We start from the raw sequence: 22559 nt of genomic DNA, 5'->3' as shown, positions 1-22559 counted from the left end.
TTGAAAAGCAGTTTTCCTAAAGAATATAATTCTATGTTGACAGGTTTTTTTTTCTTTCAGTACTTTTAAGGAAATCTGATGTCGTCCTTATCTTTGTTCCTCTGTATGTCATGTCCTTTTTATCTGACTACTTTAAACTTTTATCTGTCTGCTTACAATTTTCCCTTTATTACTGGTTTTGAGCAATTTTATTATGCTACTTTTGTGGGTTTTCTTCATGTATCATGTACTTGGGATTTGTTGAGCTTCTTGGATACGCAGCTGTATAGTGTTCATGTTTGGAAAACATTAGGCCTCAATTGCAGCTCACTGGATTGTTTGTATTGCTGTCTTAAAATCTCTAAACTTTTCTTCTGCCCTGTCTGATCTGCCATTAATCTCACAATTTTTGTCCCAGATATAGTTTTTATCTCTAAAGATCAATTTTGATTTTTAAGTATCTTCTTAATTTTTGAAGATAATTCTATTAACTATTTTAATGTCTTGTCCTAATTCTGACATCTATATCAGTTCTGGGTCAATTTTGACCAGCTATTTTCATTATTATGACCATGTTTTCCTGCCTCGTTGTGTGCCTGGTAATCTTTTACTGGATGCCAGACATTGTGAATTTTACTTTTGTGTAAAAAAAAATTTTTTTTTTTACTCTTGTTCTGCTTAATGTGGAAACTACTTGACCCTTTCAGGTCTTGTTTTATGATTTGTTCATTGGGTACGGAGCAGTGCTCAGTCTAGGGCTAATTATTTCCATACTACTGAGGCAAGACTTCCCTGAGTTCTCTACCCCATGCTCCATGAATTATACATTTTTTTTTTTCATTCTGGCCTTTAGGAATATGCACTTTCTAGCCCTGTTTAAAATGCCAACACTATTTCCCCTAATCCTTCTGGATGTTTCTTTCCCTCCCCCTGGTTAGTTTCTCACATAAAACAAAGTACTCTGCAGAATACCGCACATCAGTGCAGCTCTCTCCTCTCTGGGACTTGGTCCTATGAACTCTTCTTCTCTGGGCCTTTCCAGACTCTCAGCTGTGTCTTCTCACCTCAGTGAATCTCTCAGGTTTTGTCTCACTTACCTTCCTCTGTTTCTTGGCTTATAAACTCTCAAGGTTGTAAACTCAGGCAATCATAGGGCTCACCACATTTGTTTTCTCTCATGGATTCACTACCTTTTGTTCTTGAGGTCACTGTCTTGAAAACCATTGTTTTATGTTGCTTTTTTGGTTTGTTTATTTCATGGGGGAAGGTAAATCCAATCTTTATTATTCCAAATTTATTAGAAGTCAAAGTTCTAAAACTATTTTTTTAATTATGCACAAAACCCTGATTCTTAATCCCAAGGGGGACTAATTTAAAAATAGTAAAAACTAAGAATTGCTGAGGTAGTTCTAAAAGGTTAGGAAATTCTGACATAGGTTCTAAGGCACTGGCTCAAAAAGATTTTCACGATATTATCAGTCAGGATAGGTTAGACTTATATTGTAGTAACCACCCCCAAATCTCAATTAGTAACAGCAACAAAAATTTCTCACTCATTTTAAAAGTCCATTGCAAACTGGACCGGTGATTTTTCTGTTCATTAGTTACTCAGATGACAGAGCAACCACCATCTCAAACAGTGCCAGTAAACAAATCAGAGGAAAGTTAAGAGTCTAGAAGGTCTCATACTGGCAATTCAGTGCTTGAGTTCAGAAGTTACATGTCATATTTGCTTACAATTCATAGACCCAGATTGCCCCACTCACCCATAAAGGAAGTGTAATCCTGTTGTGTCTGGTTCTCTAGGGAGAACCTAACCATATGGGACCATCTTTCTGGTCAATAGCTATTCAGTGCACTCTCCTTCCTACAGCCCAAATACAGTTTCTCTTCTAAGCAGAAGTAACTCAAAAGTCCCATTAAATCAAAGGCAGCAAGCTCAAAGTTCAGTATCTCCTGCCAGTCTCTAAATTGGGTAATGGTATGCACTAGTCTCCTCTTAACTATTGACCTATGAATTGAAAAGCTATCCGTCTCCTACACATACAAGGTTGAAACAGAAATATAAAGGGGAATTTGGGAGATACACAGTCACTGGCCCAAAACAATTCCTTGATACAAGAATGCTCTACTCTGGTGGCTCAAAAATTCCTTGAGGGGATCCCTAATCCACTGATGTCTATAGCTATTGATCCCACCATCAAAGAGGCCCTTCCTTTTTTCTTTATCCTTCTGACCACATCTGAGGTGGATATTGGGTAATAGGTTCCATCTGCTACATCATATAGAAAGGTGGGAGCCCGAAGGATACAAAAATACTAATTTGAAGGAATATATTCACTCCAATCTTCATAGCAGCATTATCAACAATAGCCAAATTATGGAAAGAGCCCAAATGTCCATCGACTGATGAATGGACAAAGATGTGGTGTATATATACAATGGAATATTACTGAGGCATAAAAAAGAATGAAATCTTGCTATTTGCAATGACATGGATGGAGCCAGAGAGTATTATGCTAAGTGTAATTAAGTCAGCCAGGGAAGGACAAATACCATATGATTTCACTCGTATGTGGAATTTAAGAAACAAAACAAATGAACATAGGGGGAAAGAAGAAAGAGACAAACCAAGAAACAGACTCTTAATTACAGAAAACAAACACACTGATGGTTACCAGAGGGGAGGTGGGTGGGGAGACAGGGTAAACAGGTGATGGGATTAGGGTTGGCACTTGTTGTGATGAGCACCAGGTGCTGTATGGAAGTGCTGAGTCACTAGATTCTACACCTGAAACTAATATTACACTGTATTTTAACTACCTGGAATTTAAATAAAAACTTGGAAAGAAAAAAAAAAGTTGGGGACCCAAGGGTTCATTTTAAGACTTGAACATTTATAAACTTTTAGTCCAAATTCATGGTTTCTTTGACAGTATACCTCTCTCCAAATTTTTGCTTTTTATATGATTCCAGTTAGCAATGAGCCAATAGTCACACCCACAATTTTAAAGAAATGGTCCCCACTTAACTGGAGTACCTTGAGCCCATCAGGCATTGGTAGAAGACTGACACTTCAGCACCCATTTCCTAAGCCATTTTGTCTACCTGAACAGATTTACTGGGCATTAGTATTTCCAATTCCTGACAGACATTAATATTTAGGAAATAGGAATAAAGAATAACATTTCTGGGAATTCTCAGGAATCCCCAAATTATATGCAATCATCATTCTGTATTTTTCATAACACTATAATTAATATATTTTAAAATAGTTATCACCATAATAAATACTGCATCATTTTTCTGCTAAATGTTTGATATTTTCTGTTAAAAAGACATAAATATGTGATTTCTTAATACGAACCAATGTACTGTGACAATATTATATATTTCAATATCACTCTCTTTGCCTGACATAGACATTTGACAACAGAAAACATTAAATGAAGGAAATATTAGCATAGACGCCAAATTAAAATCATTTTAAACTGTAAGTACTACAAATACTTGTTATAAGTTTATCTTAAAATGAAACTTAAAAGCACACAATGCATTAATTGACCTGATAGTTTTTATCTTTATTTTGTTACAAACATTTCAGACATAGAAATTTATCTTTCATATTCACATTTCTATTAGTTGAATTGCTAAGAATTGTCCAAAAACATCTATAAGCTGGCATTTGGTTACATGTTGATTTATAAAAGTTCTTTTCCTTTTTAATGATGAAAATATTTTGTCGGCTTTCCCTGATTTTGGTCTTGCTGTTGAAATTGATACTGCTTTTTCTAATTTAGAGTTTAGATCAGTTTCTAACTTCATTTCATTATGTGCCAAAACATTTATTTCTTTTCTTTGCATTTCTAGTTAAAGTATTTGCAAAGAACAGCAGCCTTTGGCAAATAATCATACAAACTTAGAAATGCTGACAAGTTTATTTGGTAGTATTTGAATGTTACATTTGGATGTCCCATGAAGGGACAGGACACAGAATCACAGGTCAAAACTGACAATGTAAGGAATTAATTTGCTTCCATGTGTTATTTCTTAGAACACCAGTGATGGGATTTGCATAAAGTATACTCTCTATATATAATCCTATTCATATTTATTTTACTTATAAGAATGACTCACCGTTAGTAGCAGACAGGAACACAGACATACATTCATAACATGGCAATAGCTACAAGTAAGACTGAATGATCAGGTTGTGACAACTTCTCTTCCATGTCCTCCTGTTCTGATTCCTGGAAATGTTGAACTTATTCTTGGACTCTATATCAGCATTCCCCATTCTTGCTTTTGTGCTTGACTTCAGTGGATTCCTTCAGTCCAATAATGGCTCTAAATTCATTACTAAGCTTTAATTCTTGCTTAGTTGCAATTCTTCTTCCTGTTTCACTAATTTCCTGAATGATGGGTCATGAGATTCAGAAAAATACATAAATTTCCCAAGAAATGCTGTGAAAGAATTCCTACATAGAAACACTATGGAGGCGGGATCTCCTTAACCAAATTAGACATTTAAAACAATTAGTATGATGGCCATATTCTTGAATTAATTTAGCTTTGTTACTTAAAGGCTTTCTTGTTCAACTGATTGGGGATGAGAAGTTCTGTCTTTCCCAGCTTTTCAAGTGCCTGAATTTCTGGACTTTTCTTATTTTGTTTCCAATGGACATCTTACCATTTCTCATCTGGGTTCATGTCTTTCTTAAAATGCAACTGTCAAATGCAACTAATAAACAAAATTGTTATCCAAACTCTTCCAATAGAGATAAAACTTCACTATATTATTTTTCTTCCAAGTATTGCAGGCAAGTTTACCAAACGTTTCACCACAGCAAATGTGGATCATCTCATGTAGCTTTACCACCTGTCACCTAAGCCAATGCAATATAGTTTAATTTAGTTCAATTTTGCTTCTTTTTATGGCAGCACTCCACTTTCAGGACTAATCCTGTATCAAATGAGGTATTCCCTAACTGTATTAACTTAAAACAAAAATGGTTATTTCTCCCTCATGCTATATGTCCATCTAAACAGGGAGGCTAGGTTTACAGTCCCTCAGGAACCCAGCCTGATGCAGCAATCATCATCACCATGTCAGAGAGAAAAGAAAGTTCTAAAGAGTCTCGTATCAACACTTAAATGATCCAAATTGAAATAACTTTTCACTCACAACTCACTGGCTAGGTAACAGTCATATTACCACACACTGGAAATATTTGGTGAATAGTATAAATTAAAGTCACAATAGGTTAAAAAAGCTAAATTTGTTTGAAGAGTCAAAATAAAATCTAGATAAGTAAACTCTTAACTCTAGGAGTTCATACTGGAACAAGAAGCTTTCCACAAGCATCATGGGAAGATAATTAAAGTTAAGTATTGGTATTTGGCTACTTAAAAACTAAATATTCTTCAATCTAATATTGCACTTAGACTTCCTACAGGTAATAACAAATAAAGACCAAAATTTATGAAGTGAGAGCTTCCCTGTAGTGTTTATAATAGTGACAATAAAATAATTATAAAATTATGATATACTTACATAAAAATATAGAGCAGGTGCTAGCAAACGTTTTCTTAAAGTGCCAGATTTAAGCTTTGGGCCTGTGAGCCAAATGGTCTCTGTCCGGTACAGTTGTGCTATTGCAGTGCAAAAACTACAACAGACAATATATAAACAAATGATATGGGTATTTTCTAATACAATTTTGTTTATAAAAACAGGTGGCCAACTGTGGGTCACTGTCTGCTAGCCCCTGATACAGAACAATTAAAGTCATGTTTTTAAGGCAGTGGATGAAGACTTGAAATATTTAAAAAATTTAAAATTATAGTTTAAATTCTCCCAAATTCCCCACTAAGATTTAAAGGGTTTTAGTCATTTTTAAAAAGAGGTTGGATTGGGTGAGTGATACAGTCAATTTTTCTGTTCTGTTTTTGGAAAAGCCAAATGACCCCAGATGTATCTGGGATATTTTCTAGAAACCAAAATCCAAGGTAACTTCTGTGATCAGCAGGTATTCAGGCCATTAACATCTATAGCTATGGCTTCATTTACAGCTTAGCTCAATAATCTTCATGGTGATACACTGTGTCATCAAAGAAGACTAAATTATGCTTAGTATATTCATTTAAATAATGAAACTGGTTTTATAATATTTTTAACATGCAATTTACATAACTGTAAAAGTGATTTCTCAGGATATCTCATTCCTCTACAAAGTTACATTTGTTGCTAAAGATGTGTTTAATTCCTTACAAGTATCTTTTAATTTATAGCTTTTGAGGTAAAAATTAAACATTGCCATAACTTTTAAAAATCTAATACTATTTTTTTGTCTACATGGATCTGCACATGTGTCTCATTTGAAAAAATAATTTAAAAATAAATTTCTCTCTTTTAATACTTAGAAATAGGTAAGTTAAATGTTCCATTTCTTAACTGAAAAAACAAGTCTTATTGTTAAGGTAATCTAGTAAAAATGAAATATTTGCACTTCTTCTGTAGTGTCTACATACATACAAAAGTACTATTTCATTGAAGTCAGTACAAGTGAGTGGTTTTGGAGTAATGATGTTGATGGGACAAAAATGATCATGTCAACCATGAAGTAAAAAATGACATTACAGAAGCCTACAAAAATTTAATGATGTTAAATTTACATAATTATTATATAAAGTATATCTTTAGTGGCTCAGTTGGTTAAGCATCCAACTTTGGCTCAGGTCATGATCTCATGTTTCGGGAGTTCGAGCCCTGCGTCAGGCTCTGCGCTGACACCTCAGAGCTTGAAGCCTGCTTCAGATTCTGTTTCAGAATCAGATCAAATTTCATTCAAATCTTAGCTTTTTAACCTTAGGCCAATAATTGCCTAGATATTTGGTTTCCTCATCTTTTTACTTACAGCTAAAACAAAGTGACTTGTATATTATCAGTTCCTTTTTAAAATGTTTAGAATAGTTCTTAAAAAAATTCATGGATGAAAAAAATTCCAATTTCCTCCCTATTGGAGAGACACAAAGGGGAAGAAAGAAGACAAATAAATATGGCATTCAGATTTTCAATGTAAATTAAAAGTATATCCACAAAACGAATATAATGCTTCTTAGTGTCACTGAACTGCACTTAAAATCAATCCTAAATTTATTGTCAGGTAACAGGGAACTATTATACACTAAGGCACCTTGGTAGGTAGTTCCTAGGCAAACAGTCACTAGAGTGCATCACTGGCTTTCACTGTCAGATTAAGTCAGTCTAAGCACTCTAAAGCAGGCAAAGGCAAACCACAATCCATGGGCCAAACATTCTTGTTTTGTAAATAAAGTTTTATTGGAACACAAACAGGCTATTATTTACATTACATCTACAGCTGCTTTCAAGCTACAAGGAAGAGTTGAGAATAATTGTGACCGTATGGTCCACAATTATTTACTATCTGGCCCTACACAGAAGTTTGCTGTCCGCTGTTCTAAAGCACTGCTACTCAAAGGCTTGGTCTGTGCACCTGAACTGTTTGTTCCTCAATGGAAATAAGGAGATGGTATGAGAACATAAACCAATTATGTTACCAAATACAATGCTTATTTCAACTACACTTTTGTTTTCATTGCCAGACTTTCCTTAGAGTTTGGTACAGTTTCCTCTTCTCCTAATGGATAGGCATAAACAGTTCACTGATTAGCTATGTTGAACACAACTACTCTAAAGGTATATAGCCACAGAAGAAGGAACTACCCAAAGCTCAAAGGGATAACAGTGTCATTAGAGACTTATTTTGGCACAGTGATCTAGGGTTTTGTACATTAGGTGATCAGCCAGCCGATTAATTGAATAAGATTCAGAAAATAGTCTTTACATAGACTTTCTTCTACTCCTTCACTTCTAAGGTTTAAATTACTCCAAAAATCTTGTCTGCTATAGTTTTATGTTTCAACAAGGTGAAGGGTAACAGCTAAAAAGTCCCTCTCTCCCTATCTTTTCTTGGTAGCAGGAAAGATGAAAATATGTGACCCCCTCAAAAAAAAAAAACTTTTCAAGAAAGTAAATCAATAATATATTTTGCCTGTTTACTCTTTTTACTTTGCTGGGCAGATAGAAAACTAGAATAGTAAATTATATTTCTCTTGCAATAAAAGAATTTTTAAAGCAGATATATTCTCTGTAAATATTAACATACTTTCCCCTGTACTTTAAGTCCTAATTTAAAATAAATCATGCATCAATTAAAGAATACAGAATGAAATCCTACCACTAACTTCAACATGAAATTTCCTTGAACAAGTATACAATTTCTAAAGGCGCCAAAGGTAATCCAACTCAAGCAGGTTTCTGAAAAATAAAATTATTCAGGGACAGATTTTTATTGCAAATATTTACTCAAAAACTACTATATACAGCAGAATTTTAATAGCCATTTAAAACATTTAACATTCAATGAAACAAAATTTAAGAATTCAAAGCACATTTTAAGAAGTAAAAATGTAGCATTTTAAATAAAATTTTAAGTACTTTAAAGCAAACTACTTTATTCATATTATTTATTTCTATATCTACTATTTTCTAGATGATAAAAAACAACTGAAAAATCTATTTAGCAGCCATTTTATGGATAAAATAGGATATGGATAAATTAGACTAAATGTCCCAAACCAATTTTTTACATCACTGCTTTAGGTCCCATTTGAAGCTTCTATTTTACAATTAAAGAAAAAGTCACTTAAACATGGCATGAGCCAGGACATGTTTTCAGTTTACTGCTTTACAATATTTACATTATACCATACTTTGGTTTGGTGTCCAGACCATTTTTATGGGTCCATTTCTAAAGATCATTAAAACAATATTAAAAGCATAATAGCTACAGGAGTTTCAACAATGGGTTTCTATTTTATACAACTAGCACATCAAGGGATTTCTGCACAGCTTACACACTGACAAAAAGCACAAATATAAATTTACATATTAATAATGTCACTTTCACTGAAAGTTTAATTAAGGTAAGCTTACAGCCTTGCAGGCTCACACTTGTAGGGAGGTACACAGATTCAAATATTCTGTTTACATGCTTGTGACAGTCTGGAATGTTATATTAAATCCAAAATTAACTTTACGTTCATCCAAATTCTCATTAGATCAATTAACTTAGCACTCTAAGCATGCCCCTTTACCAGCATCATACTCGAAATGAAGCCTTCATTAACAATGCCTATCAGCCATTACTTTAAATCAATTACTCCCAAAAGGTATGTGGTTTCCAAATCTCTTCCTTTAAGTAACCTGAAAAGAATATATAGGTACTAAGAACTTTTAGCTTAGGACTGATGGAAGTTTCAAAAGCTTTATCATTATAATTAATATTCTAAAAATCAATTCATACTGGCCACCAACTTCTCTTCAAAAACTGTTAAATGAGACTTTTCCATTGCAAACTTAGCTTTCATTAAAATCCATAATAGTTTTAAAGGCTTTTTGGAAATCCATACAAATCATGCTATTATGGGTGAATTGATTTCTTTAATAACCTGGATTGAACATACAGGTAAAGTGTAGATGAATGACCTCCCTCACATTTTTCTATTTCTGAACTCTACAGAACAGCACCACTGAGTTCACCTGATAGCACTGTTCCAAATGTTATTACCGTTGGTACACTAAACAGAATGACTAATAAATTTCAACTTCTTTCTTTTTCATCTGCCAGGTCTACTGTTGTCTCTGTTGTGCTAGGGCTATTTTCTCCAGGAACACTGCCAGTTTGATCAGATACTACGTCATCAGTCTTGGCTGAAGGATCACCACTACCTTTCTGAAGAATCTCTGTGGCTTCATACTCAAGTACCTCTGATGGAGTCAAAGGTTCTAAATGAATACTGCCTTGCTCACTAACATCAGAACTAATAGATTCAGGTTCATCTCTTTTTCTCAAAAATTGATCAATGCTAACATCACCAGATGTTAACCGCAAATCCTTAACATTCTTTGAAGAAAACTTAGCTTCACTGGAGTTGGAATCTTCATTCTGATCACAAGAAATTATGTTTCCTGAACTTTGGCACATCTTCAACTCCATTTTCTGACAAACGTGCTCTATTTGTTTTTCCTTTTCTACTTTATCTGCATCAATATTTGAATCATGGCTGAAGATATTCTTTAAGCCAGTTTTCTGATCTTCAAGACAGGTATCATTTTCCTTATTTGACTCTGTTATGCTTTCTTCATTTTTTGTTGCTAATGAGCCTTCAAATGAATTTGTAACACATTCATTTTTTTCTTCCTCTGAAGAAGCTTTATCTTGTTCACTGAAAAAATAAAGCCATTTATTATCTATTCCTTTATAACACATTGTATTTGAACACTATCAAAATAAAGACATGCTCTTAAAAAAAAAAAAAAGATCAAAGCACATTTGCTAAAACAGAAAACAAACAAACAAAATAACCCAAATCCCCAGTCCTTGCCATGTACACTTTAGGAGGTGGCCAGTTTCTTAGGCATGAGACTGAGAAACTCCAGAGTCACATCTTAAAAGGAGACCTGGGGAATCTATCAAAACTGGTTTTAGTCCTGATAATCATCACTTTCAACTGTTCACACTCTTGCCTATCTAGGTTAAAATTTAAGCATTCTTATTAATTTGTAACTTTAAAGAAGAAGTGAACATATTTGGAAAAAAACTATTTTTTTAATGTTTATTTTTGAGAGAGAGAGACAGAGACAGAGAAAGAGCATGAGTGGGGGAGGGGTAGAGAGAGAGGGAGACACAGAATCTGAAGCAGCTCTAGGCTCTGAGCTGTCAGCACAGAGCCCCAAGTTGGGCTTGAGCCCACAAGCCATGAGATCATGACCTGAGCAGAAGTTGGACGCTTAACCGACTGAGCTACCCAGGAGCACCGGAAAAAAACTACTTTTTAAATGATTTCTATATCCTCTTAATTAGGGTGTCTTTCCCTATGCAAAATTAAGTAAGCATTCATAAATATTTCCCTAATATTTAATAGCTGAATTAAAAAAACATAAACATATGCCTGAAAAATATATGTAAATATATACAACATGCATACATAAATACGTTTGTTTGTATATATAAACGTTTATGTGTGTATGAGTGTGTGTTCACACTTACCCTGGCATGTTAACACAAACTATGTAGTGAATCATAAAATATTAGATGATTTCAGGAGTAGATTCCAGTGATTCATCCCAACAAGTGTATAACACCCAGTGCTCATCCCAGCAACTGTCTTTATTATTTAATAGAGTAAATCACCTACATTCTACTACTTTTCTTCCTAAGTTTAATAGTTTAAAAATGGAAAAGAGATTTGTACAAAGACGCTCATAAAAACAATGTCTAAATAGTGAATACAGAAACAACCTAATACTAACAAAAGAACAATAATTTAAATAAACAATTACGGTAGTAAATAGAACATATGAATCTTCCTTTAAACATTGTTGGTTTCCAAACCAAATCCCATTAGGATTTTTAACTAACTACTCATTATTAAAACTATAAATTAATTTGGAAAATGGCCTATTATGCAGTAGTTATTAATTAGTTATTTTCTATCACAGTAAGTTTGCATTTCTTCATTTAGATCCTGCACAGTTCTCATTTTTTGCTCCTCTTGTGAAGAATATTATATTTTATAATCACATTATTGGTATATTGAAAGATTCAGATTTTTATAACAAACTACCTTAATATATACTCTCATTAATTTCATTCTTAGCTCATTTTCTTGGATCTTATAGGTCAATTATGCCATCTGCAAACAATTAGTTTATTTTCCTCATTTAAATTTATATAATTTTTATTTTTATTCATATCTTATTGGACTAACTACAATTTATAGAAAACATTATAGAGAGGTGACTAGTCTGTTTTTTCTAACTCCTTTGTTGAAATTTTGTTAACCACTATCCCTGTCCCCAAATTCTAGGTGAAGAAAGGGCTAAATAATTTTTCTAGCAAAGTCTAAGAAACATCTTCATAAGGCCTTATTCCATAATTTTCTTCTCAGGGGCAATAGATGAATCACTCTTATTTGGTTAACTAGCACCCAACACCTTACGCTGTATAGCTGTATATAAAATACACAGCATAAACATAGCCATGGGGAAATTACTTAACTTGAAAGATAAAATAAAATTATCTTTATCTGGAATTAAGTTCTAATTTGAATGTTAGATCCTCTTTTGTTAAGAAAGCTTCTAAAATGTCTTGGGCTCTTTAGTGTTGATCAGAGAATTACATTTTTTAAAGCCAATTCCTGAAGTTTGAAACTTTTATGAGTTCCCACCAAAAGTTTTATAGCTTTTGAAAATACTTTAGGAAGAAAAGATTTTAAGATGATCTGTTTGCAAAAATTGTCCCCATCTGTCTTGTAACTTGTAGTATCTTATAACTGTTTTCATTTGATAGGAGCAATTGAAATCTGTTAACATTTTATTTACTAATAAGTACTTTTTAAAATTTAACAACTGTAAGGTGTTTAAAAGATGTTTAAAAGATGTCAAAACTTAAAAAATGATTTTAAAACTAAGGATATACAGTATATTTTTGTTGTATTAAAATTTCAAAATTTTATTTTAATTAAAACTAAAATAACAGGGTACCTGGGTGGCTGAGTCATTGAAACGCCAGCTCTTGGTTTCGGCTTAGGTCACAATCTCATGGTTTCATGGGTTTGAGCTCCACAGAGGGCTCTCTACTGGCAGTGAGGAGCCTGCTTGGGATCCTCTCTCTCCCTCTCTCTCTGCCCCTCCCCAATTTGTGAGCTCTCCCTCACTCTCTTTCTCAAAATAAATAAATAAGCTTAAAAAAAAAACTAAACAAAATAACTGAAATATCAATTAACTAAAATAATGCAGTTCAAGTATCAAGCTTTTTATATACTTGAATTTCAAGAGAGTCAGTTTTTCCTTATATTTACCTTTCAGAATTTGATGTTTCTGTTTCTCCTTCAGCCATATTAGTTCTTGTAATTTCCTGAAACGATTAAGAATGTTTCTTTTATATTCATAGTTAGGCTTAAATTAAACTACTTTAATGATACTAAACTTTCTGGATTAAAGGAACATAAATGTTCAACCTAACATACCAAAGAAATAGAAAAACAATTTCTTAATCTAAAGTATGTACTAGAATAATTCTCAAAAGCAGACTTTAAAAAATTGTTAAAAAAAAAACCTATCAGAATTTCAGTATACCAAGTTTCCAAATCAAGGTCATGAAGCGATTACCCAGTTATAACAATACCCGTTTTTCTTAGACTGTTTAAAATGTGGACTCTAGTTACAATCACTTGAATAGAAACACAACTTGAATTTGAAAACAAGTTGCATCCATAGTAATTTTATACAAATATATTAAATACAAACATTTATATAAAACATTTCTGAAATTATAATTTCATTTTGGAGTCATGTTAACCCTTCGTATAATATGAGATGATAGATTAACTATTTTGCTTACTTGAAATGTTTTACAGGGAGAAAAGAATGCAATAAAATTTCAGTAGGCCAGAGACCAGACCAACAGTTCATAACAATTACTGATTATTGAGCACATATGATGTATGAGGTAGTATGTTAAGAGCTTTGCATTCATTATCTCATTTAATCTTCATGTCAGACATTCTCAATTCCATTTTTATAATAAGAAATATGATTATGTAGGTTAAATAGAGAACCCTAGGCAATAACCACAATAAATGGTAAAGATTCAAATCTAGGTCTAGTTCTTAACTACTATAGTGATTGACTATTAAAATTGATAAGGGTGTATTAATCACATACATTTATTTTTTTTACTCTCCTAAAACCCTGCTAAATTGAGGCAAAGATATGAAATATTTTCATTCATAAAGACCACAAAAACACCAAACCATACTAATTGTCAATGAGATTTCAACAAATTTTTAGATGGAAAGTGACTGTAAGAGTACAAGTTAACTTTGCAGCATGGAGGAAGTTACAACTAAATATCTGAGTAAATGAGTGCAAGGAGAAGAGAATCAATTTGTCCAGGGAACTTAAGCAATCTGGTATTTGGAGTAATTCGGTATAATATCCAGTACATAAAAAATAAAAATGAAGCACAAGGGCTGCTGAGAAATCTAAATGCTCTTTCCCCAACTCATATAACAGATACCTACTCTTTCCTCTACCACAGAGGCTAAAGGTTAACTTTATGAACTAAAGAGAATCTAGACTTGTGAACACCAGGAATGGCAAAGGGCAGCCATGAGGTACTGGGAGAAAACAGAAAAATTTAGTCAAATTCCATAAACTGAATAAAGGTCCCTACAGTTCTCCCTGACTAGCTCCCAAAATGCTAGCAGCTGGAGGGATCACTCTTCACTCTACTACCAACATCTGGAATCTAGAAGATTCTTCTTTGGAGAAAATTATTAGATTCAAGACAGACAAGGTTTCCTATAATGACTTTGAAAGCATCTTCCTCACCAAAGAATTAGTTCATCAGCATCTGATTTTCCTATGGGAAGTCTGAACAATTCCCATACAGACTATGCAGATTGTATAGACCACTAATCTAGAAGAATTAACTAACCTTCATATTATAATACATGTCAACAGTTCTCCAAGTGTGTTTCACAGATACCTTGGGCCTCCAAGACACTTTCAGGAGGCAGGTGAAGTTAAAACTCTTGGTACAAAAGCAGTAGTGAGTAATATGCTGGCATCTCAACATCAATCAAGGCAGTGGCATCAACCCAAAACTACACTAGAAGTCACTAAATAATTCTTCACTGGCAAACACCAGCAGCAACACTCACTTTATTAAATATCAATCTCTGAGTTCATGTCTTTTGAATATTCTATGTGATAAAAGAGAAGAATGCATAAAGCACTGCTATTGTATACTGAAAACACTTGGGTCTGAGACTGAGTTGCAAGTTGAATTTAGGCATATTGTTTTCATAGAATATCATTTTTATTTTAAAGGATGACTGTCAAACTGAATATTGAAACTTGGTTATTTAGGAGATATTTTCTTAAAATTGACAAAGTAAGCCTGTCATATCAAAGAAACAACTAACAGTGTTTATTGCCATAATAAAACAAAAATTAAATTTTAGGAAAACTTGCATCACCATTGATTAGATTAATGGCTAATAATGAATGTGCTTACTTGGAATTATACATAAAACATGTCAACACTTGCAAGATCTATGTAACACAGTGAACCATTATTTCCAAATGACTAATCTATGATGCTATAAAATCATTTATGAATGATTCAATCAAAGTGTAAGACAGACCAATAGACTTTAATGCAACAAAGCATAAAATAGTTCAGTGATATGGAATCAAATCCTGCACTGCAAAAAACCTTTAAGAAAACTTCCACTTGTCTACTTTTTAAAAATTAATTAATTAATTTTCAATTAAAAAAATGTTTTATTTATTTTTGAGACAGAGAAAGAGAGAGCATGAGCAGGGGAGGGGCAGAGAGAGAGCGAGACACAGAATCTGAAGCAGGCTCCAGGCTCTGAGCTGTCAGCACAGAGCCCGATGAGGGGCTCGAACTCACAAACCATGAGATCATGATCTGAGCCGAAGTCGGACGCTCAACCAACTGAGCCACCCAGGAACCCCAAAATGTATTTATTTTTTAATTTACATCCAAGTTAGTTAGCATTAAGTGCAACCATGATTTCAGGAGATTTCTTATTGCACCTTACCCATTTAGCCCATCCCCCGCTCCAGCAATCCTCTGTTTGTTCTCCATATTTAAGAGTCTCTTATATTTTGTCCCCCTCCTTTTTTTATACTATTTTTGCTTCCCTTCCCTTATGTTCATCTGTTTTGTATCTTAAAGTCCTCATATGAGTGAAGTCATATGATATTTGTCTTTCTCTGACTGATTTTGCTTAGCATAATACCCTCTAGTTCCATCCATGTAGTTGCAAATGGCAAAAATTCGTTCTTTTTGATTGCTGAGTAATACTCACTGTATGTATGTATGTATGTATGTATGTATGTGTGTGTGTATGTATACATATATATATACATATGTGTGTGTGTGTGTATATATATATACATATATATATATATATATCACATCTTTATCCATTCATCCATCGATGGACATTTGGGCTCTTTCCGTATTTTGGCTATTGTTGACAGTGCCACTATAAACATTGGGGTGCATATGCCCCCTTCAAAACAGCATACCTGCATCCCTTGGATAAATACCTAAATGTAACAAAGATAAATATATACACTGAAAGCTACAGAAAGCTTATGAAAGAAATTGAAGAAGACACAAAAATTTGGAAAAATATTCCATGCTTCTGGATAGAAGAATAAATATTGTTAAAATGTCAATACTACCCAAAGCAGTTTACATATTCAATGCAATACTACTTGTCTACTTTTGATGAGTATCAAAAAAAAATCACAATTATTTTAAAAGATTATTGAAGTACTGGCTAGGGCTGGACATTCCTCATATATTTCATCCACAATAATAAGTCATAACAGACTGAATGCAGAAACATGAAAATCTAGCTTTATTCTATTTAACCAGACATTAAATAGTTATGCAAAAGTATAAAACAATACCAAGTCTTCTAACTAAATATCTCATGTTTCAGAAAATAATTATTTTTCAGAAAAGTGTTATTTATATGTTACTATATGTGAATATATAGTAGGTTAATTAGTTTTGTTTTTAAGTTACATTTTACAACTCCCATTTTTAATTTCTAATATGGCAAATCCAATACTTTTTGAAAGTACTAAGGGATGTATGTAAATATTACCCCCTGGAGTTCTTCAGTGCACAACCTGTATGACCATATGAGGCAGCCCTGTCCCTATTCATAAACAAGTTTTCAAAGAACTTTGTAGTGCTACTCCTTAGTGTGTATGGGCAGACAAGGATCACCACACAATTGAAGATACCCTTTAATGTCAGAAATCCCAAAACAAATAGAAAAGGAATAAAGAGAGGAGATATGAGACATCAGAGACACTGCTGGGAACAAAAGAAAAAATATATAATTTATATTTAGTATCCCCAAAGAAGTATCAGATGTTATTACATCCATTAAACAAGAACAAAAGTTATGAAGAGAACTGAAGAAAAATATTAAAGAGCTCTTCAAAAATAAATACATGACAACTAAAATAATGTGTTAAGTACAGTAAATGTTTTTAAAAAGACTGTATAAAAAAGAAAGATGGAAGGCAAGAAAGAAAATACCATACAATTAGAGGAGTTAAAGTAGGAAATCAGTGTCACATCAATAGGAGTTGAGAGAGAGAAAAAGAGAAAGAGAATGAACAAAGAAAAGTGAAAATTTACCAAATAAATAGTACAAGAAAACTCTCCCAAACATATACATCCAAATTACAAAGGTTTATCAAATGCCTACCATAATGAATGGAAAACGGATGACTGGTGAACATATTATGAAATTTCAAAGCACTAAAGATAATCATTAAAGTTTCCAGAAAGAACAAAATAACCAAAATGCAATGAAACTGGAGCAAGAATGGCATCAGACTTATCAAAAACAATACTTTCAAAATTACATGGGAAAAATGATTTCTATGTACTTCAGCCAAACTACTACCATTTACGTAAATAAAATTTTAAATATGCAAGGAGTGAAAAAAGATGCACCCCTTCTGAGGAAGGTGTTATAGAACATGTTTCATCAAAGTAGGAAGTAAACCAAAAAGGAAAAAAAAGGAACTCAGAGTTCAGGAAATAGGACATCCAACATAACAAAGTGGCAAAGCAAAATCTTGATACAACAAACTATGCAACCAGACCCAGAGAGCAACTAGTTTACACTGAATGAGATCTAAGGAGATATACAGACTCTCCAACAATTTCTTGTGATGTGTGTGAACATTTGGAAAAAATACTTCCAAACATTAGACAAATAAATCACATTTTTTTAAAAAACAGCATTAAGTGTATAGAAAAACAAATGAGTAAAGATATATATTGTTTAACTCCATAAAAGTAAAAGGAAAGGATATAATAAAGGAAAAGAAATCATAGTACTTCCTGGATCAGCACACATAATGGTCTCAAAAGCTGTGATGTAACTATGCTGAGATCAGTGCTATGCCAAGCCATACTGGAACCTGAAGTAAAAGAAAAAACACATACCCCTATATACACGTTTTTTTTTTTTTTTTGTGATAAAATACACATAAAACTTACCATCATAAACACTTTTAAGTGTACAGTTCAATGATACTAAATACATTCATGCTGTTGTGCAACCATCAACACCACCCATCCCCATACCTTTATCTTGCAAAACTAAAACTCTATACCTACTAAACATTAACTCCACATTCTCCTCTCCCCTGCAGCCCCTAACCACCACTACACTCTCCATCTTTATAATTTTGACTATTGTAAGTACTTTACAAAGGGGAATCATATTGTATTTATCTTTTTGTGACTGATTTAGTTCATTTAGCATAATGCATTCAAGGCTCATCCGTGTTGTAGCATATTGAAAAATTTGTTTCCATTTCAGAGCTGAATAATATTCTGCTGTATGTATATATCACATTTTGCCTACCCATTCATCTATAGACGGATACTTGGTTTACTTCCGTATTTTAGCTACTGAGAATAATGTTATACGAAAATTGGTATACAGACTAATTGAATTAGTCTCTGCTTTCAATTCTTTTGAGTATACTCAGAAGTGGAACTGCTAGATCATACATATTTTTTCTTTTGAGAAATTGCCATACTGGCTGTATCATTTTACAATCCCATCAACAGCACACAAGGGTTCCATTTTCTCTACATTGTCATCAACACTTGTTTTTGTTGTTGTGTTGTTTTTAATAATAGTCATCCTAACAGGTATAAGCTGATATTTCATCATAGCTTTGATTCGTGTTTCTCTAATAATTAGTGTTGCATATCTTTTCTATTTATATATCTATCTTCTTTGTGGAAAAGTCTGTTCTAGTCTTACCCATTTTTTTAATTGGGTTGTTTTTTGTCATTAAGTTTTAGGAGTTCTCTGAATATTCTGGATCAGACATATGATTGGCAAATATTTCCTGTCTTTTGTGGATTGCCTTTTTATTCTGTGGATACTGTACTGATGTACAAAATTTTTAAATTTTTAGGAAGACCAATTTGTGTATTTTTTTCTTGACTGTGTGGTTTGGTGTGATAACTAAGAAATTATTGCCAAATACAACGTCATAAAACTTCTATCCTATTTTCTTCCAAGAATGTTATTGTTTTCAGTCTTACATTAAGGTTCTTGATCCAATTTGAGTTAATGCTTGTATATGGTGTTAGGTAGGGGTCCAACCTCATTCTTTTGCATGTGAATATCCAGTTTTACCAGCACCATTTATTGAAAAGACTGTCCTTTCCCCACTGATCATGGCTACCTTGTAAAAAATTATTTGACTACATATATGAGGCCTATTTCTAGGCTTTTTATTCTAGTCCACTGGTCTATGTGTCTGTCTTTATGCCAATGCCACACTGTTCTGATTTCTGTAGCTTTGCTGTAAGTTCTGAAATCCATGTAAGTCCTCCAGTTTTGCTCTTCTTTTTCAAAATTGTTTTAGCTATTTGAGGTCCCATATAAATTTTAGGATGGGAAAAAGTTAAAAACTGTCTTTGGGACTTTTGTAGGGATTGCAATAAATTGGTACATTGCTTTGGGTGGTATGGACATTTTAACAATATTAAGTCTTCCAATCTGTGAACATGGGTTGTTTCCATTTATTTATGTTTTCTTTAATATCTTTCAGTAAGGATTTTTAGTCTTATATTACAAATCTTTCATCCTTTTGGTTAATTCCTAACTATTTCATCCTTTTTGATGCTATTGTAAAGTAGAATTATTTTGGTAATTTCCTTTTCAGACTTTTAATGTATAGAAATGCAACCGATTTTTGTCTGTTGACTTTGTATCCTCCTACTTGGCTTAGTTTCTTTTAGTTTTTTTAATGTTTATTTATTTTTGAGAGAGAGAGACACAGCACAAGCAGGAGAGGCACAGAGAGGGAGAGACAGAATCCAAAGCAGGCTCCTGGCTCTGAGCTGTCAGCACTGAGCCCGATGCAGAGCTCGAAATCACAAGCCATGAGATCATGACCTGAGCTAAAGTTACCCTTCAGCCTGAGCCACCAAGACACCCCCATTTATTAGTTCGAACAGGGTTTTTGTTTTGTTATTTGTTTTTTGGTGGACTCTTCAGGGTTTCTACATAAACAGGATAATTTTACTTCCTTTTCTCCAATTTGGTTGCCTTTTCTTTTTCTTGACTAATTGCTATTTCTGGGCAGAACTAAATCTAGCTCTAAATGTCCGCTAAATCTAGTTAGCTTTTTAAGTTCTCTAGTTCCTTACTTACGTCTTATTGTTCTATCCATTATTTTAAGTGGGGTATTGAAGACTCTAACTATTATTGTAGAACAGTCAATTCTTCCCTTCAATTCTGTTAGTTTTGCTACATATATTTTGGTGAATTGTCATTAGGTACATAAATATTTATAATTGTTGTATCTTCTTGTTGTATTGAGCCTTTTATTAATACATAATGTCCTTCTTTATTTCTTGTAAACTTTTTTCATCTAGTCTATTTTGTCTGGTATTAGTAAAGATACCCATGCTCTCTTTTGGTTATTATTTGCATGTAATACCCTTTTTATCCTTTCATTTAACTTGTCTTTAGATCTCATATGAGTCTCCTGTAGACTGCATGCTCTTGGGTCATGTGTTATTATCCATTCTGCCAACATTTGTCTTATGACTACAGTTTAATCAATTTACATTTAAATTAATTACTGATAAGGAGGGAGGTATAACTGTCATTGTGTTACTTGCTTTCTGTATGCCTTATAACTGCTTTGGCACTCATTTCCTCCACTACTGACTTTGTGTTTAGCTGATTGTGCTGAAATGTTTAAATTCCTTTCTCGGGGCACCTGGGTGGCTCAGTCGGTTGGGCATCCAACTTCGGCCCAGGTCATGATCTCACAGTTCATGGGTTCGAGCCTCACATCGGGCTCTGTACTGACAGCTCAGAGCCTAGAGCCTGCTTTGAATTCTGTGTCTCCCTCTCTCTCTGCCCCTTCCATACTCATGCTCTGCTCTGTCTCTGAAAAATAAAAATTGAGGGGCGCCTGGGTGGCTCAGTCGGTTGAGCGTCCGACTTTGGCTCAGGTCATGATCTCGCGGTCTGTGAGTTCGAGCCCCACATTGGGCTCTGTGCTGACAGCTCAGAGCCTGGAGCTGGTTTCAGATTCTGTGTCTCCCGCTCTCTCTGCCCCTCCCCTGCTCACTCTCTGTCTCTCTCTCTCTCTGTCAAAAATAAACATAAAAAAAATTTTTTTTTAAAAATTGAAAAAAAATTAAAATAAATAAATAAATTCCTTTCTCGTTTCCTTTGTGTATAGTTATTTGTGTGTGTGTATGTGTGCTCACCATGGGAATTACATTTAACATTCTAAGATTGTCACCCTCTAATTTGATTTTATACCAGCTTAACTTCAATAGCATACAAAAACTCTGTGCTCCTTTACAGCTCCATTTCCCTCTCTGCCCCCCTTGTCTCATGCTTTTTGGCTGTTGTAACAAAATCACATCTTTATAAACTGTGTACCCAGACATAAACTAATAATTATTTTAAATGTGTTTAAATCACATAGAAAACAAATTTGGAGTTAGAAACCAAAGTTACAGTAATACTAGCATATACACTAATATTTTTTTTCTTTTAATGAATTTATCTCTTAATTCACATAGAAAACAAAAAACAATTACAAAGTATTGTTACAATACTATTAGTTTTTATAATTCCGCATGTACTTACCTTTATTTAGATATTTATTTCTCTGCACATCCTTGAGTTACCACGTAGTGTCCTTTAATCTCACCTTACAACGACTCCTTGAGCATTTCTTGCAGGACAGATGTAGTTGCCACAAACTCTCTTAGGTTTTATGTCAGAATACCTCACTTTTGAAGGATAGTTTTAATGGATATAAAATTATCGACTGAATTTTTTTCTTTTAGCACTATGAATACATTGGTCCACAGCCTTTTGGCCTCCAAAGTTTCTGATGAGAAATCTTTTGATAATCTTTGTGGGTCCCCTAGATGTGATGATTTGCTTTTCTCTTGCTTTCAAGATTCTTTGTCCTTTGAGAGTTTGATTATAATGTGTCCTCAGTGTGGGTCTCTTTGAGTTCATCTTACTTGGAATTCACTGTGCTTCCTGATGTTTACATTCATGTGTTTCATCAAATTTGGGAAGTTTTTTTTAACATTATTCCTTCAAATATTCTCTCTTTGTTTCTGTCAAATGTTCTCTGGAACTCCCATGATATGTATATTTGTCTGCATAATGGTGGGCACCAGCTGCCTCAGGCTCTGTTCACTTTTCCTCAATATATTTCCTTTCTGTTCCTCAAACTCAATACTTTCCATGTCCTGTCTTCCAAGTTTTCTGATTCTTTCTTCTGTCTGCTCAGATCTGCTTTTGAATCCCTCTAGTGAACTTTTCACTTTCAGTTAATGAACTTT

General features: G+C 33.5%; 1 protein-coding gene across 9 annotated transcripts in view; it reads right to left on the bottom strand.

Moving 5' to 3' along the window:
- Window positions 1-3539: 3539 nt before the first annotated feature.
- Window positions 3540-22559, bottom strand: part of ZNF280D (zinc finger protein 280D) — a 327588-nt gene continuing 308568 nt past the window's right edge. For 7 of the 9 annotated variants that reach the window (XM_045449634.1, XM_045449637.1, XM_045449639.1 and 4 more), the window contains 4 exons: window positions 12928-12983; window positions 8241-10290; window positions 5534-5648; window positions 3540-4391 (listed from right to left, as the gene is read on the bottom strand). In XM_045449634.1, the coding sequence (XP_045305590.1) occupies window positions 9666-10290; window positions 12928-12983 (681 nt within the window). In that variant the 3' untranslated portion in view covers window positions 3540-4391; window positions 5534-5648; window positions 8241-9665. Of the gene's footprint in view, window positions 4392-5533; window positions 5649-8240; window positions 10291-12927; window positions 12984-18050; window positions 18125-22559 lie in introns of those variants that run through there. The other 2 variants (XM_045449640.1, XM_045449643.1) reach the window with 2 other exon arrangements.

This window comes from Leopardus geoffroyi, chromosome B3 (assembly GCF_018350155.1).
Source record: "Leopardus geoffroyi isolate Oge1 chromosome B3, O.geoffroyi_Oge1_pat1.0, whole genome shotgun sequence".
NCBI classification, from domain to species: Eukaryota; Metazoa; Chordata; class Mammalia; order Carnivora; family Felidae; genus Leopardus; species Leopardus geoffroyi.
The sequence above is the reverse complement of the archived record's forward strand: the minus strand, read 5'-3'. Positions and strand labels throughout refer to the sequence as shown.